The sequence below is a fragment of the Trachemys scripta genome, chromosome 12, assembly GCF_013100865.1.
Source record: "Trachemys scripta elegans isolate TJP31775 chromosome 12, CAS_Tse_1.0, whole genome shotgun sequence".
Lineage (NCBI taxonomy): Eukaryota > Metazoa > Chordata > Testudines > Emydidae > Trachemys > Trachemys scripta.
Window position 1 is genome coordinate 34,858,646 of NC_048309.1, and position 19,019 is coordinate 34,877,664.

A 19,019-nucleotide genomic window follows, 5' to 3' on the forward strand; every position below is an offset into this window, starting at 1 on the left:
TCAGATCAGAAGATGGCCCAATTCTGCAGGCTTTTTAGAGGATAAAATCCCCTTGATCTCAAGTGAGATTTACGTGGACTATGGGTTGCTGTATCAGACTCACTGTGATTGTTTACCATGGAAATCCCAAATGTTAATTATTGAATATCATTCTCAGGTAAATATGCTTAATGAGTCTCAAAATGTACCAATTTTTAAAAATAAATATCAAATTATAAAGGGATATGAATTCTGTCTGTTTTCAGAATATGAATAACATCCTCTCTTCATTGCTGTATGGCAAAACTGAAACTCTTTCTTTCTTTCTTTCTTTCTTTCTTTCTTTCTTTCTTTCTTTCTTTCTTTCTCACCACTCCTGCAAAATATTTAAAGCCCTAGAGTGGAACTCCTACTCTTAAACAGAAGCACACAGGGATGGATTTTAAAGGTATTTTACATTCCAATGGGAGTTAGGCACTTGAATATCTTTAAAATCTGTCCTTACTCATTTGAGTATTCTTATTGAGCCAGATTTATTTAGACGCCAAGTGGGATTCTCAACAGCATCTTGGTACCTAACACCCATTGTAATCAGTGTTAGTTGCCCATAGAGTAGATCCACAAAGCGACTTTGGCATCCAACTGCCAATTTGAAGGCCTAAATCCCACTCACTGGGATTCACAAAATCCCTGCTCGGCTGCTACTGAAACCCAGGAGCTGCCTGAACTAACTTGTCACCTAAGTTTTTTTGCAGTAAATGCCCCCTGGGCGCCTATGTTTCTGCCTCTGGGCATGTGCACTACTGCTTCCCTCTGGACATGCAGACACTTAAGCCCCAGAGTGATTCATGAACCAGCGGAATAGGGGTCTAACTCATCTAGCCTTCACTTTCGCTATTGTGCATTCAGTCTATGCCCATGTGAACCAAGGGGTATCACCGCTGAATTTCCAGAAGATAGATAGATAGATAGATAAGGCCTCAGATGGAGTACTATGTGCAGTTCTTAGTGCCACATTTCAGGAAAAAAGTGGACAAATTAGAGAAAGTCCAGAGAAGAGCAACAAAAATTAGTAAAGGTCTAGAAAATATGACCTATGAGGGAAGATTGGAGGAAAAAAAGGATTTGTTTAGTCTGGAGAAGACTGAGGGGCGCGGGAGGGGGACATGATAACTCTTTTCAAGTATGTAAAAAATTGTCACAAGGAGGAGAGAGAAAAAAAATATTTTCATTAACCTCTGATGATAAGACAATAAGCAATGGGCTTAAAATGCAGCAAGGGAGGTTTAGGTAGGACATTAGGGAAAAAAAATTCCTGTCAGGGTATTTAAGCACTGGAACAAATTGCTTAGGGAGGTTGTGGAATCTCCATCACCGCAGGTTTTAAAGAACAGGTTAGACAAACATCTCTCAGGAATAGTCTAGTTATTACATAGTCCTGCCTTGAGTTCAGGGAACTGAACTATATGACCTACTGAGGTTCCTTCCAGTCCTACACTTATAGGATTCTATAATTGATACTTTATCAGATGAAGAGATTCCAGTGTGTGAAGTGATTTTTCTGATTCTGTATGTTCCACAGGAGATAAGCTGTGGTTGTGTAACTTAAACAGAGTGGGACAGAAACAGCCAGGCTCGTATAAACCAGCAAATGTCCACTGAATTCAATAACTCAATGGAGGTATGATGATGTACACCAGCTTGATAGCTGACCCCATTGACTGACACGGGGCTGAAATTATTTACACCAGCTGGGAATCTGGCCCCATTCACTGCACTGGAGCTACATCTGCTTCATATCAACTGGGGTTTCAATTAGTTGAGTTCAATGGATCTTTGGCAATTGACACTAGCTGGGGATCTGGCCTTTTGACTGAGGTCAATGGAACGATTATCAGTTTCGTGTGAAGTTGAACTGGGCTTCTGAATGAGAAACATTTTGTGGATTTTCTCCATTAAGCATCATAATCAATTCTATCCAACTTGATCTGATTCAGTTCTGATTAGGTGCTTTCCAAAATCCCTCTTTAGGTGCCTAAATACCTTTGAAAATATGGCCCTAAGTGACTTGGGAGCCTAAGTCCCATATTTTATTTCTCTTAGACTTTTACATTAGCATCCATGAAAGGAGTACGTACAGTCTGACAATGTTCGGAGGAAAGGGTAAACAATTATGCAAAGTAGAATAATGAGTCTGGCTTTTTTCACGTGGGGTTGGCTGTCAGCTGTCCCTGTCCATGCATATCCAAGGTTCAAAGTTATCATATTAACAATGACTATAGATTCCACTTACATTCAGGGTCCCATTTTACCAGCTGCTGCACAGACACACAACCAGAGAAAGTTTGTGCTCCCAAAAACCTCACCATGTAACCAGATAGAGCTGGAGAAGAAAGTGTCAATATCTACATTTTACAGATGGGGACCTGAGAAACAGTGGGATTATGGTTAAGATTTTCAAAGCTGCCTAAGCATGTTGGACACTAAAATCCTATTACAGTCAATGAGAATTGGGCACCCAAATCCATCAGCATTTCAGCCTAAGCAGACTGCCCAGAGTCAACAAGGAGCTAGAAATAGATTCCAGATCTCTCAAGTCATAGTTCAGCATCTTCACCACAAAAACATCCATCACTATGTTTGAGAGAGCTCCTCTTCCAAGGGATATAGAGGTGGGCCTCCAATTCATCAGCCCTACATTTTGTCTGAGATTTTCAAAGGAGTCAAAGGGAGTTAGATGTTCAGCTGGGGGTCTAATGCCCTTAGGCTCCTTCGAAAGTCCCTGACTTTCCCCATAATATTCACCAGCTGAGATCATTGTTCCATGTCACATCCTTGCTGGAATTCCACTGTCTTTGGTGTCCATTGTCATCCATCCCAAATACCTGTCCATTCTTCAATAGCCTTGATCCTTCAGGGAGCTCAGTGGAAAAAGCCTTTCTTTGTTAGTTGTCTTCTCAGGGCCTCTTTCACCTCCTTGTTCCTCAGGCTGTAGATCAAAGGGTTCAGCATGGGGATGACAATCGTATAGAACACAGAAACCACTTTGCTTTGATCTGGGGAGGTTATGGCCCCAGGCTGGGCATACATAAAGAAGATTGTTCCATAGAACAAGCTCACAGTCACCAGGTGGGTGGCACAAGTGGAGAAGGCTCTGCGTCTTCCCTCAGCGGAGGGTATCCGCATGACGGTGGTGATGATGAAACCGTAGGAGATAAGGATAACCAGGCCAGTGCTCACTATGATGAAACCGCATACGGCCAGCATTGCCATTTCATTGGCAAAGGTGTCAGAGCAGGAGGCTTGCATCACTGCGGGGACATCGCAGAAGAAGTGATCGATTTTCCCCAGCCCACAGAAAGACAAGCTGAATGTAAAGCCTGTCTGGATGCTGCAGTTGAGGCAACCTGAGAGATAGGAGACCGCCACCAGGCAAACACAAGCCCTCTTGGACATTGTGATTGGATAGCGCAGTGGGTTGCAGATGGCGGCAAAGCGGTCATAAGCCATCACAGCCAGGATGAACGTCTCGGTGGTCCCAAAGAGAGAAAAGAAGAACATTTGGGCAGCACAGCCATTGTAGGAAATGGCTTTTCGCCCTGTTGAGAAGCATAACAGGGCTTTGGGGGCAATGACGGAGGAGTAGCAGAGGTCCAGGAAGGACAGGTTCTTCAGGAAGAAGTACATGGGGGTGTGGAGCCTGGAGTCAGCGCTGATGATGGTGATCATGCCGACATTCCCCACTAGGGTGACAGTGTACAGAACCAAGAAGAGGACAGAGAGGAAGACTTGCAGTTTGGGATGGCCTCCAAACCCCACCAGGATAAACTTAGCCACCATTGTGTGGTTTTCCATGGCTCTTTTTGTATATGGAGGAAAGAAGAGACAATTTGGAGAGAATGTTGTTTCCTCAATGAGCTCAAATCACTATGTTGGTATACACTAGCTATCAGTGGACACATGCAGTGGAACGATCCATTCCAACTCTGGACATGGGACAGATAAGACAATACATAAGAATTACTCTTGCTTGCAACAAGTGTCACATCAAACATCTATATGTGTAGTTTATCATGCTGGAAATAGACTGGTCCTGAAAGTTGAAAGAAGGTAGAGAATTAGTGAGAGAACTTCAGCAAGCCAGGAAAACCGTCATAAAAATGTAGATCTAAATAAATATATTACATAAAAATAGCTAGGAAAAAGAGAGAAGTGAGATGAACTAGTGAAAGAGATTAGAAAGAGAAGACAGAGAAAAAACGTGTGTGATAGATAGCTAGATAGATAGATAGATAGTAGCGCTGTCGATTAATCACAGTTAATTTACACAATTAACTCAAAAATTAATCACGATTTTAAAAATTAATCACAATAAATTGCAGTTTTAATCACTGTGAGAAACAATAGAATACCAATTGAAATTTATTAAATATTCTTGGATGTTTTTCTACATTTTCAAATATATTGATTTCAATTACAACACAGAATGCAAAGTGTAGAGTGCTCACTTTATATTATTATTTGTATTAAAATATTTGCACTGTAAATATGATAAACAAAAGAAACAGTATTTTTCTATTCATCTCATACAATACCGTAATGTAATCTCTTTATTGTGAAAGTGCAACTTACAAATGTAGATTTTTTTTTGTCACGTAATTGCACTCAAAAATAAAACAATGTAAAACATTAGAACCTACGCTTTCACTCAGTCCTACTTTTTGTTTAGCCAATCACTAAGACAAACAAGTTTGTTTATGGGAGATAAAGCTGCTGGCTTCTTATTTTCAATGTCACCTGAAAGTGAGAGCAGGCATTCGCATGGGAATTTTGTAGCCAGCATTGCAAGGTATTTACGTGCCAGATATGCTAAACAGTTGTATGCCCCTTCATGCCTTATCCACCATTCCAGAGGACATGCTTCCCTCCTGATGACATTTGTTACAAAAATAATGTGTTAATTAAATTTGTGACTGACCTCCTTGGGGGAGAATAGTATGTCTCCTGCTCTGTTTTACCCGCATTCTGCCATATATTTCATGTTATAGCAGTCTCGTATGATGACCCAGCATGTTGTTTGTTTTAAGAACATTTTCACAGCAGATTTGACAAAAAGCAAAGAAGCTACCAATGTGAGAATTCTAAAGATAGCTACAGCACTCAACCCAAGGTTTTAGACTCTGAAGTGTTTCCAAAATCTGAGAGGGACGAGGAGTGGAGCATGCTTTCAGAAGTCTTAAAAGAGCAACACTCCGATTCAGGAGCTACAGAACCTGAACCACCAAAAAAGAAAATCGACCTTCTGTTGGTGGCACCTGACTCAGATGATGAAAGTGAACATGTGTCAGTCTGCTCTGCTCTGCTTTGGATTTTTATTGAGCAGAACCCCTCATTAGCATGGACACATGTCTTTTGGAATGGTGGTTGAAGCATGAAAGGACATATGAATCTCTAACACATCTGACACATAAATATCTTGAGACGACAGCTACAAATAGTGCTATGTGAACACCTGTTCTCCCTTTCCGGTGATATTGTAAACAAGAAGTGGGCAGCATTATGTCCTGCAAATGTAAACAAACTTGTTTGTCTGAGTGACTGACTGAACAAGAAGTAGGACTGAGCGAACTTATAGGCTCTAAAGTTTTACATTGTTTTATGTTTGAATGCAGTTTTTTTGCTACATAATTCTACATTTGTAAGTTCAACTTTCATGATAAAGAGATTGTATTAAAGTACATATATGAGGTGAATTGAAAAATACAATTTCTTTTTTATAGTACAAATATTTGTAATAAAAAATAAATATGAAGTGAGCATTGTACAATTTGTGTTCTGTGTTATAATTGAAATCAGTATATTTAAAAATGTAGAAAACATCCAAAAATATTTAAACAAATGATATTCTATTATTGTTTAACAGTGGGATTTCCATGCGATTAATCACAATTAATGTTTTTCAATCACGCGATTAATCACGATTAAGTTTTTTAATCTCTTGACAGCCCTGATAGATAGATAGATAGATAGATAGATAGATAGATAGATAGATAGATGTGAAAACTTAAGTATTAATTCTTTTTGAAAGTTATGTGGGAATACATTCAATAACAAGCAACCCCTACATTTTTACAAGAGCCAATCTCATGACAATTTCATCATTCACAGTAGCAGAAAACTCAGGCTTTCACCTCACAAGAGTTCAGCCCAAACTAATCCAAGTCAATTAGTATTCAAGCTAGAAAACGCTTTGCCCGATTCAAGTCCAAAATCACTTAGTTAACCCGCATTGCAAGAGGAGAAAAAGGGTCCACATTTTACTTTTGCTGAGAGCAGTGTACATCAGAAACAGATGTTAAGTCACTTTCCTTAATGAACTACTAGAATGTGCTCGGATGCTAGCATGAGGAGTGCAGTATAAAACCTTATCTAGACTAGAACAGAAGAGAAGAGAATATGAAAATATGTATTGAACTCAATGGTTTTCTCCTCTCCCCGACCCTGATGTAAATCAGGAGTACCTCCATTAGAGTCAGCAAGACTGATTCTGCTCTCGCTCACTCCAATGTTATTTGACTGTATCCTCATAATGGTCAATGTACAGCTTTGTTGTAAAAATTTTAAGAGACAACAGAATCAGATCTCATGTGTCCTTACAACTAATCATCTGACTCCACCACAGGGCCAGTTTCTCTCTCCTCCCCCCCCCCCACATTATAAATTAGTAATTACTTTAAGTGAACTCTCTGCCTTTCCTAACTTACTTGTCTTCACACCCAAGAAGGACTAATATTTTGTCACTAAAAACTAAAACAGTGTAGCTACTGGAAATGTGACACAGCCATGAATTACTTACTTTTCAGGTATATCCACCTCCACAGTGATTTACAGATAACCCATTGGGTTTATTTCATTAAAAAAAGGTGGCTCTTCAGAAATGTGCTAAATAAACAAAATAAAACAAAATAACAAAATCCTGAGCTATGAATCATTTGGAAATCCTATGGTAGGGAAGCAAAGAACTAGTTTGCTAATTTCCATACGGTATCTGTCTAACCATGGATGCCAAGGGCTATATGAATACAAAGAAGCAGAGGCATGAAGAATAAAGCTTCCCTCAAACTGATTCAAATTTTTCAGGTTCTTCCAAAAGTTTGTTTCAGAAACTGATTGCCGTCCATAAAGACACCAGCCTACCACCAAAGGACAAGCCGGTCTCATGATCTCACTTAGAACATGCTGTCTTCACTCTGTTTACAAAGTTTAGATGCCTCCTTATATTTGTATCCTTCACAGGAGATGTCTGTATCTCTGTTGATCTCTCCCCCACCCCCACAAAAAAAGCAAGAGAAAGTTCTCCCTTCTCCAATTCTAAGTTTTTAATGAGACAGAATGCATCTGAAAACTTTTTAATTATGGTCACAGTTCACTCTATAACTGATATATCCATTTGTATAATTCCAAAGATTTGTTCCTCCTAACAAAGCCCAATGTGAGATATTTTTCCCTTACGCCATTGCATTTAAAAGAAACGAAAAATCTAATTAATCTGTGGGGAATGTTTTATGTTTGGCCAGGTTTCTGTTTATGAACTGTTATAATGTCTGGCCAGCAGAGGAATTTACTACATATTTCAATGATTTTATGGTAATTTATTAGTATTAGTATTATTTGTATTCGTATTTAATAGCAAATGGAAGGCCCAATCATGGGCCAGGTGCTGTACAAACAAAGAACAAATTGTTGTTTTGTGTTGTTTTTTGGTTAAGTTGTTTAAGTAAAACTTTTAAAAGCAAACATGCTGTTTTTTAAAGAGCTTCAAGCAGTTAGAAAGCTATGATACTTTTTTTACTTTTTTAAATTGTAAATCCCTTTTTTACATGAGCATTCTGTATAATATGTTTACTCCCCATGAGCTAAATTCTTCACAATTTACTTTCCTGTAATCTATTTTCACATGGGTTTTCTTACAATGCCAATTATTTAGACAGAAATTACTAAAAATGTTTATTTAAGATCTGTCACAGGGATGGTAATTATTTAGTTATGGAAATTAAGTAAACTTAACAATTTCTCACTCTTGGCACTTCCTTATGATGTAAAACTGTGCTTACATTATCTTAAACATTTATGATAATATAGCTTTTAATTACTTTATTTCAATTTTAATTTTATTTCATTTTAATGTTGTGATTAAATATTAGTTCACTGCAAAAGTTAGCACAAGTTTTGTGTGTGTGTGTGTGTGTGTGTGTGTGTGTGTGTGTGTGTGTTTTTAAAGCAGGAAGATATGTGGAGAAACATGCATCTTCATCACTAGATCATTTCTCTTATTCATGTTGTTACTCAATCCTTCATGATGACACATAGCTTTTGTGTTTTTAAACATCACATTTTATCAAAACTGTGACACTGACAGTCTGGTCAACTTGTGTGTGACCCACAACAACTTAACAAGAGGCGTTGAAATGTAATCAAGACAATCTATGTGTATGTGAATTTCAAAGAGGTGTCCAAAGCCAGCAATCATTAACTCATTTATTTGTAGTAATAGAAAGCAAGAGTAGATGCTAAGTGTATTTGTCTGTGTTTGCCTGTATCTTGTTAAAAGTTTAACAATGTGATCTAATTAGCTTGTAGTTGCTAAAATCCTGTCTTTTCATGATTCATTATTGTATTCTATTGACACAAAGATTAAAGATATAAGATATTTGAGGAACTAATTGTTTGAATGGCTCATTCCTTATGTGAATAAATGCAGCTAGTTTACCTGTATATACATAGGAAACAGAAGATTAGCTTCAAAGCAACAGTATACACTGTCTATTCTTCATCTGAGGAAAGTCCTGCTGTGACAATTGTTGTCCAGAGGCTTATCATCTTGCTAAAAAAACTATAAAGAAAAAATCCCAGGCCTGATCCTTTTTATTTCAGATCTGCTTAAACTTTGACAGGGAAGGTCTAAGCCACACGACTGAGGTCTCCAGGTTTACTCTGCATTTACCCTGGAATTCTCAGGGAAGAATTTGAACAAACCCTACATCTGGACTACTACCCTTTGGACTTTTAAATTGATTCCAGAGAGACTTTTACAAATCAGCAGCCTCACCATCTCTACTATGAAATTGACCGAAGGACTTTTCATATATCCGTATGTGTATTGATCTATTAACCACTGCAATTCTCTTTCTTCTTTTTTTTTTTCTTTTTATTATTAAAACCTGTAGTTTTAGTTCCTAAAGAGTTAACACCTGGATGATTATCGCATAAGATCTGAGACTCATATTGATCTACGTATCCTTTGGGACTGGTGGACCTAATATATGTAGAATCTGGTTTTCAATAACCGCTCACTATATTAGACTTGGCTGTCTAGATGGGAATCAAGGGCTGGGGTACTTAAAGGGGACTGTATCTAGCTTCTTGGTAACCACAGTGGTATTACAGAAGCTGTTTTTTTACGGACTTGGTGAATCTAATTATAGAATAAACCACCAGTTTGGGGGATTGTTTGCCCCATTTCTTGCAGTTTGCCCCGAATATAGCATCCTCAGTGTGACCCATCTATGTATCTGGTCACAGAAACACATTTGTAAATAAGGTTTATCCGTAGCCACCTTTCCACCTGTGTTTTAAATAAAATCCTCGATTGAGGATTTTTATATTATACCCACGCATCTATTAGCAAATTTCCCCAATGGCCAGACATGGGGCACCAGATGGGGAGGGCTATGAGTTATTTAAGTTAAGGGCTAATATTGGCAAAATAACAAATGGATATAAACTGGCCATTAATAAGTGTAGGCTTAAAATTAGATGAAAGTTTCTAACCATGAAAGGAGTGATGTTGTTGAACAGCCTTCCAAGGGGAGCAGTGGAGACAAAAAAACCAACTTTTTTTAGACTTACCTTGATACATTTATGGAGGGGATGGTGTCACGGAGTATTGGGGGACTCAGGGCCCTGCACCCCCGGCCTCCTGCGATTCACCATGACTCTCAGCCAGCCAGTAAAGCAGAAGGTTTATTTGGATGACAGGAATACAGTCCAAGACAGGTCTTGCAGGCACAGACAACAGGGACCCCCTCAGTTAGGTCCATCTTGGGGTCCCAGGGCGTCCCAGCCCCCCCTTGGGAGGTCAGAGCAATCTCTGCCTTCCCACCATCTCACCACCCAGCTTCCAAGACTCTGCCTTCAGCGACCCCTCCCACAGCCTTTGTTCAGTTTCCCGGGCCAAGGTATCACCTGGCCTTCAACCCCTTCCTGGGTTCTCATGTTACACGCTCAGGTATGCGCCCTCGGGCAGACTTCCATTCTGCAATGCAGACTATCCCAGCCACACTCCCCTGTCAGCATTCACAGACCACAGTAAGAACAGTCCCAGTTCGTCACATCTCCCCCCTTTGAGACCGAACTGAGCAGGGTCACTTTAGCCAGTGACCCGGGGAAGTTCGAACCTACCCCCGTTCCCATGGATGCCCCCGCATCCCTCTCATTCCTTGGTGAGAATTACACCAGGCCCCTCCAGTTTCACGCCCCCCCTTAGGTCGGGGGTGCTTGATGGCACTCGCAGTTCGCATGTGGGAAGGTTTGTGCGGCCCGTGCCCTTTCCCCACCCCCATACCTCTGGGGTTCCAACTGGGCTGTGGTCTTCTCCCAGCGCTCCAGTCTGGAGGTCTGTGCTTTGGGCTCTCTTGGTTTAGAGCCGCCCTTTTAACCTTGGCCACCCTCCGGAAAGGATCCTTTATGCTGGGCAAGGGTCCTAAAGCTGTTTTCCCCTTGTCCCAGGCCTTCTTCCCCCTCTGACAGGGGTCACAGGATCGGCAGTACTGTCGGACAGTAACAAAGACCCCAGGCCAGTAAAAGCTCCGTAGCAGCCTCTGCTGGGTACGCCAGGTTCCCTGGTGCCCTGAGAGGGGAATGTCATGGGCCCGGCACAGCAGCTGGCGGCGATACTTCTGGGGTACCACCAGCTGCCTCCTGATCCCCCCTGACTCCATTTTCCCTAGGGGAGCCCATTCTCAGTACAGGAACCCCTTCTCACACAGGAACCTTTTCCGGCCACCTCGTCCCATGGTCTGTACCGCATTGAGGTCGGCCAGGTCCCTTATCTTCCGCAAGGAGGGATCTCTCTGCAACTCGGCCTGGAACTCAGCAGCTGGGACAGGGATGGCCACCTGCTCTTTCTCGNCCACACTCCCCTGTCAGCATTCACAGACCACAGTAAGAACAGTCCCAGTTCGTCACAGATGGTAAAATGAGATCACCTACAATGACACATGGCCCATCCATGACTGGTATTAGCAAATATCCCCAATGGCTGGTGATGGGACACTGGACAGGGAGGGCTCTGAGTTACTACAGAGAATTCTTTCCCAGGTGTCTGGCTGGTGGGTCTCACCTACATGCTCAGGGTCTAACTGATTGACAGATTTGGGGTGGGGAAGGAATTTTCCCCAGGTCAGATTGGCAGAGCCCCGGCGAGGGGCGTCGCTTTCCTCTGCAACATGGGGCATGGAGTCACATATTGGCTTGAACTAGAGTAAATGGTGGATTTTCTGTAACTTGAATTCTTTAAATAAATATTTGAGGATGTCAGTAACTCAGCCAGAGATTATGGGCCTACTAAATGAGTAGGTGGGTGAGGTTCTGGGACCTGCAATGTGCAGGTGGTCAGACTAGATGATCATGATGTTCCTGTCTGGCGTTAAAGTCTATGGGTCTAGAGGCCCAGTCATAAATCAGGGAGTCAATGTGCAAACACATAACAAAGGGACGGTCCTTTCCCCAAAGACCGTATAGTATAAGGATAAGACATAAGACAGGAGTACACAACAAAGAGACAGAAGGAGCAAAAAGAAACAGAGACGATGCAGGTCAGCATGAAAGCATGGGCACAGCATACCAGCTACTTAACTGTCATCAAATACGGCTGGTCAAGAATTTTCCATCCAAACTGTTTTGCCCACAGAAATGTCCTTCTGCAGCACTTCACAGGAGCTGTAGCCCAACTTCTCACAGACTGAGTGTGTTAACCCTCGGGCGATGGCTGTCTCTGTCTGACCTGATGAAGTTGTTCCACCTTGTAAAGAACAATTAACTTTTTACTGGAGCAAGGACTTGGCCCTGATTGTCCTACCCTCTAACATCCAGGCTACAGAGGCCTTCTCATTCTTTTCTGTCTCAAAAAGTTAACTATTTCATGCAAAGTGTGAATAGCTTTAACAGGGCAAACTGAAAAAGCCCTGAACTAACATTCATAGAATATCAGGGTTAGAAGGTACCTCAGAAGGTCATCTAGTCCAACCCCCTTCTCAAAACAGGACCAATCCCCAACTATTTTTTCCCCCAGATCCCTAAATGGCCCCCTCAAGGATTGAACTCATGACCCTGGGTTTAGCAGGTCAATGCTCAAACCACTGAACTATCCCAACCTGTGAAACAAAGGCCCATAGGCCCCTGATAAGGGCAAACTACTGGCTGGGGAAATCCCTGAGTTCAAGTCCTCACTTCTCTCAAGAACAATAGGAGTTGGAACCTGTTTTCCCACATCCCAGGTGAGTGCTTTAACCATTTGGCTATAGGATAAAAAGGGAACAACTGTTCCCACAGCTGCATTTTGTGAAGGGCCTGGACTGGCGGGCATCTGGTAACCTCAAGCCACACCTACACATCAGACCCCACAGACAAAACAGGTGTGGGAATACCTAGTTTGGAATCTCCCCAGGACTGGGGCATCTTTGGGCATGCCCACTGGTGGAAATTCAGGCACTAACTAAGCAGGGATGTAAATGTTTGACTTAGGCACCTAAAATGGCTGTTAAGTGCTTAAATCCCTTGGTGGCTCGAGCTCCCAGTGGGGTTTTAAGAAGTATGTAAGGGCATGTCTACACTGCATCTGGGAGTGAGCTTCCCAGCCCAGGTCCACAGACTCAGGCTAGCAGGTTGAGTGCTAAAAATAGTGGCATAGACATTGTGGCATGGGCTGGAGCTTGTGCTCTGAAGTCTGATGGCAAAGCAATGGCTACACAGAATCTTTTAGTGCCCTAACGTGATCCACACTACCATAAGTGTGTGCACCCGGGTGGATGCCTTCCAAAATGTAGCTTGCAGTGTAGACATGCACTGAGTAAGTTAGGCAGCTAACTCCCATTGACTTTCCTTGGGAGCTAGATGTCTAACCTGATTAGGATATTATTTATTGTCAGTTACTAATGGAGAGGTGGGTATGCCACTAGACAATGCTGCTATAATTAACATTTACTGACTCTGTTTTTAGAATTCCAGCCCATAGACCAGAAGGACCATGAAGCCTGAATTCCACGCTCAATCTGGAGGGCTTTCCAGCCACAGAGTCCATTGAGTCTGTTGGAGCTCCTACCCATTCTGCCCCTGCTTAACAGATAGAGGTCTCCAGACCCCAGGGATCTCAATGGAGTATTGGTTCTCCAGCACAAACTTAGAGATAACTAACAGATATTCCTTGGTGACATCCTTAAGGGAAGTGCCACCTTCTTTCTTTTAGCCATGAGATCTCCAGTGGCTAGAAAGAGATTTTAAAAGCTCGTCTTCCACTGCATAATTACGCAGAGGCAGGAGCAGATGTAGAGGAGGAGAGAAATTCTTTCTTCCAGAGATAGGAGTGGCTGGAGTTGGTTCCATTTTGTAATCACACTAAGGGATGAATGGGGCAAAGGAGACTGCATGGCTATCTGAAATTCTCTGACCTGTGTCATGCAGCAGCTCAGAATAATTGATCTAAAATGGTTCTTTCTAGAGTGAAATTCTATGGGTGAAAACCTGGCTCAGTTGAAGTCAATAGCAAAACTCACATGAGTTTTATGAGCGATTGTGCTTTCAAGAATTTGCTCGTCTAACAGATCAACAGTCTTGAAAGAACTAAGAAGACTGTCGCTTTAAAAAATCAGGTCTGCACCCTTTGACGTCAATAGTAAAGCTCCCCTTGTTTGCAGTGAGAACAGAGTTTAGTCAATGCTGAGTGCTTTTGAAACTCCCACCAGAAAAAAGTATATATTGATTAAGGGAATGACAGGTAATGGACATGCTACAGGGTCTTCTGTTTCCTGGTTTGCCTTCAAAATTCAGCCCAGGTGAGGAAGAATGAAAGGTTCAATGCAGGCAATGGAGAATCCTTATGTTTGGCTTGGTCACCTGCCAGTGTAATTGTTACAAGTCACCTGCCAGTGCAATTGTTACAAAATAAACAGAAAAAGGAGAAGAATCCTGAGATTTCCCCGCCCATTTTTATTCAGTCCTTCCTCCAATTTACATCAGGAATAAGTAAAATCTGACTCGCTGCCTGAGGATCATGGTAAGGGAAACCTGGAGCCTTTATTCAAATTTCACACACTCGGGCAAAACTCCCAAACACTTTGAAAAGAGTAAGACTTGACTAAAGCCTGAGTGCGGTCCTCTGGATTTTACCCAAGGACCAGGGAGCTATCAGATAATGCAGTGCTGATTGCTAGGACATGCTGCTAGTCCGGATGTGACCCTCAGAAAGTGATCTGTGTCGGTACTCCACTGGGGTTGTATTTGAGAGAAAGCAATGGAGAGAAAACAAACTCATATTAAATTGTATTTTATTCCAAAATCTTTCTACATATATACTCATCTCTCTCACACACACTCATATGTGGACACACATACAATATCACATGGCAAGCACACTTCAAAAGGAATGAATATGCAGCTTGCTAAATCTCATGTGCTTCAAACCCTTGGAAATCTCCACAAAGAAGCCCTGCTGGCTCATGCTTGCAATCTCCAATTTTCAGAATCATCTGACCTCCCCTGAGGTTTGCAGAAAGTGGGCAAATATCACTTTTAAATACAAACATTTTAATCTCTCACCCAATTAGTGTAACCACTGTGAAACCTGGGAAGGATTCTCTGTAGGCAGAAGCTTCTCTGATTGATTCACTTTCTTTCTCTGGTATGCGGGTAGCCTGTTCCTCAGCATTATTTTACAGGTTGGAGCCCCAGTGTGAACCAGATTACAACCCCGTACAATGAGTTCTTCAGATCTGAGGTTCCACTGGAGGCCCATCTCTGGCCATTAAGATTGATTGATTACATGATGAGAATAAAATATGCAACTAGAGCTGGTGGGAAAATGGAATTTCTGCCATGTGGGAAATTTTGGACATTTCAAAATTTGTTTTCCTCCTGAATCAAGATGAAAGGTTGAAAATTTGAAATGTCATGAAACGGAAATTCTGAATGACTTTATTGAATTATTTTTTTGCTAATGTTGAAATGTTTCATTTCAATAATTTCAAATCCTTATAATTATAATGTAATATAAAATCTAATACATTACAATATTAAATATAATATAGAATACCAAATATAGTCTTCCATATGATTTATAAATATAGTAATGTATTTAATATTCAGTTTTAATAACATAATATGACTTGAAGATAAAAAAAAACACAGAATAAGAAAATTGGAACACACTGAAATGTGAAAGTGTCATGTTCTGCAGTGCAATTCAGAAGAGTGAGGGGTTGTGTCACCGCTTGTATTATAACTCTGAGTACCCCAAAATGCTTCTGCTACTCGTGGCCCCCTGCCTGGGGACACACACATACAGTCCCAGCAGCCAGCATGCACCCAGTGTCCTGCATACTGTACGGCTCTGATTAGAACACTTTGAGTCCAGCAGTTATCACAGATACACTCTTGTCTTTACCAAACGTGGGAAATGTTAGCAGGTGACCTCCAACACACCCCCAGTCCCCAATTTCCCCAGACCCGTGTGCTTTGCAATATCCAGCCCTACCCAGCATCAGTCAGAGGAATAATCAGATCTGCTAATGCCTTTAAAGAGACAAAACCCACCAGTTTGCCACATTAGCTAGAGTGAACATTCACTTTAATTCAAAAACTGCACTGTTGGTTTAGGTTAATAGTAAAACAAGTATATTAACAAAATGAGATAGGATTTTAAGTGAATTCAAGTATCAGAGATAAAGTTAGAAATGATTACAAGCAAAGAAAAGTGAAAACAAACATCTAAAAGTCTAAAACTTAATCTAGCAAGGTACAGCCTCAATTCAAGATGACTTTTCTCACTCGCAGTCTTCCAGCAAGATGGTGTCTGACACCCCCACACCCCAGCCAGGATCTCTTCCAGAAGCCCCAAAGTGCTGGTTCTTTTGTCTTTGTGAAACAGATAACTTGGGGGTATTCTGCCCCTTTCTTTTATAGTCCACTGAACCTTTGAAACAGAGGCTTCTGAAGGTTTCAGAGTAGCAGCCGTGTTAGTCTGTATCCGCAAAAAGAAGAACAGGAGTACTTGTGGCACCTTAGAGACTAACAAATTTATTAGAGCATAAGCTTTCGTGGACTACAGCCCACTTCTTCGGATGCATATAGAATGGAACATATATTGAGGAGATATATATACACACATACAGAGAGCATAAACAGGTGGGAGTTGTCTTACCAACTCTGAGAGGCCAATTAATTAAGAGAAAAAAAACTTTTGAAGTGATAATCAAGCTAGCCCAGTACAGACAGTTAAGAAGTGTGAGAATACTTACAAGGGGAGATAGATTCAATGTTTGTAATGGCTCAGCCATTCCCAGTCCTTATTCAAACCGGAGTTGATTGTGTCTAGTTTGCATATCAATTCTAGCTCAGCAGTCTCTCGTTGGAGTATGTTTTTGAAGTTTTTCTGTTGTAATATAGCCATCGCAGGTCTGTCACTGAATGACCAGACAGGTTAAAGTGTTCTCCCACTGGTTTTTGAGTATTTTGATTCCTGATGTCAGATTTGTGTCCATTAATTCTTTTGCGTAGAGACTGTCCGGTTTGTCCAATGTACATGGCAGAGGGGCATTGCTGGCACATGATGGCATATATCACATTGGTAGATGTGCAGGCTTCTGAAGGTTACCCATCAAAGTAAAGTTTATTCAAGTTGTGAGAGAGGTGAAATGGAGTCTAGTGGCCAAGGAAGGTCCATGCCATCCCCCCACACACATGCTGCCGTTTGCTAAAATGCAAATTGTTCTGTTTCCTGCAATCTCCTCCCCTTGTTAGCTTGATGATCCTGTTTATTGCCTATATGTAAACTGAGGTAAACCTACATTCTTTTGTTAGGACTGATTTATTTACCAACTCCCCAGCCATGCCTGCATCAAATACTCTTTAGCCACAAATCCAGCATATATCCATAACTCTTAATACAAACTGAGTCCATACATCGTGCAAGAATATTGATGAGCAGTGAGTTATTAGTGTTCAAATGATAGCTGACAGGGTACATTTCGTACAAAGATTGTTACAAAAGTGTGTAGGGTGTGAACACCTGGATGCTTTGGGTCACCAGCTGCGATTTTCAAAATTTCCTGGCAAAAGTTTAGTTTGATTTTTTTTTTATTTCAACAAATCAGCATTTTCCAGTAAAAGAAACTTTCATCACACAGAGCCTGACCAGCTTTGGCCTATACTTTTCTATCAAATTTGAATTGCACGTAACAACTGTATGAGATGATGTAAAGTTTACAGAAATGTGTAACACCAGTCACATGATCTCAACAGGCTTACTCACATGAATGAGTTACTCATGGGCATCAGCTTTCTAGGCTCAGGCCATGAAAGATGACTACCAAAGCTCAGTCAAACATCTCAGATCAGGTATTTAACTGCCTAACAGAGCTTTAGAATGACCAAGGGTGAGAATATGAAAGTTACTGCACATGGCAGGCACGGTAACTCTGCCTCTTCTTTTACACAGCCAGAATTATAAAGAATACTATTTTTTTTAGTGCTAACAGGGAAAAAATTCTCACTAACATGAACAAGAGAGTTTTACCTTCTTCAGATGCAAAGACACAACAGAGTAAGGCCTATTACTCCACAATTCCAGTGACACATTCTTCTGCACTACACACTCTGGCCTCCTCCCTGCTTTGACCTCTTTTGGAAAACACTTGGATGTCTTTAGAAGAAGAACTTTCCATCAGTCTCTCCCAACTTGCCTATGTACTGGTAGCCAGTCACCTCTAGCGGAGTGACAGAGCAGAGGGCATTGGTTACATTGGTGCTCACTCATTTTCCAAAGGACTTTGATAGCAAAGCTAGAAACTGACTCTGGATGCTACCAGGGGACTTGGTCTCTTTAGCTGCATCTGAGCAGCATCAGAAATAGTTCCCTGAACTTTTATATTTATTCTGGCCAAATTGAGCAGTGAGTGGAACCTTCTCACTGCCCCACAACCAGCCCTGACCCCGATGCTCCAATCATTGCATGGTGAGTCTGACATTCTAAGGTTTAAACACTGTGTAGGATGCATGTGATGGTTCCTTATAGTTGTACAGGATTGGAAATCTCCTGTCTGTCTATGGGTGAGCAGCAGGTCTGTCACTTCAAGGTCATTGCAGGGCAGGTAACACACTGTGTTCATGCTGGCCTAGAGATTTTATGGTCCTGATTCAGCAAGACACTTAAAAATGTGCTGAACCTTTAGCATGTAAATACTACCACGGACTTCAATTAGACTAATCATATATTAAACATAGGCACATATTTAAATTCTGTGATGAAACAGGGTTTCTTTCTTTCTTTCTTTCTTTCTTTCTTTCTTTCTTTCTTTCTTTCTTTCTTTCTTTCTTTCTTTCTTTCTTTCCAATTATCATCTGGATTGAATGCACATGCTCTGCTCTCTGTGTAAGGAAAAAGTATCAGGAACTCCTAATTTCACAACTGTCCTTTATCTCTGTGTTTGGAAAAAATGAATCTTACTGTTCAGAGGCTCTCAGCATTTGAAGGTTGTCATAACCATAAAGGGAAGGGTAACAGCCCTCCTGTGTACAATGCTGTAAAATCCCTCCTGGCCAGAGATTTTACCTGTAAAGGGTTAAGAAGCTCAGGTAACCTGGCTTACACCTGACCCAAAGGACCAATAAGGGGACAAGATACTTTCAAATCTTGGTGGGGGGAAGGCTTTTGTTTGTGCTCTTTGTTTTTGGGGGGAGTTCGCTCTTGGGACTAAGAGGGACCAGAC

The 19,019-nt window shown here is 41.3% G+C and overlaps 1 protein-coding gene across 2 annotated transcripts; it reads right to left on the reverse strand.

The window, feature by feature from the left end:
• Positions 1-2,901: 2,901 nt before the first annotated feature.
• Positions 2,902-3,926, reverse strand: LOC117885857 (olfactory receptor 12-like). 2 transcript variants are annotated; one of them, XM_034787373.1, is made up of 2 exons: positions 3,867-3,926; positions 2,902-3,807 (listed from the first exon to the last, which is right to left on the reverse strand). In XM_034787373.1, the coding sequence occupies exon 2, from the start codon at positions 3,706-3,708 to the stop codon at positions 2,902-2,904; it is 807 nt and encodes a 268-aa protein (XP_034643264.1). In that variant the 5' UTR covers positions 3,709-3,807; positions 3,867-3,926. The 2 variants fall into 2 exon arrangements, with proteins under 2 accessions (XP_034643264.1, XP_034643263.1); XM_034787372.1 differs by lacking the exon at positions 3,867-3,926 and having other exon boundaries at positions 2,902-3,834.
• Positions 3,927-19,019: the final 15,093 nt, after the last annotated feature.

Excerpts from the sequence above, each read along its gene's own strand:
- LOC117885857 (XM_034787372.1), bottom strand. The coding sequence starts at position 3,834 with ATGGAAAACCACACAATGGTGGCTAAGTTTATCCTGGTGGGGTTTGGA.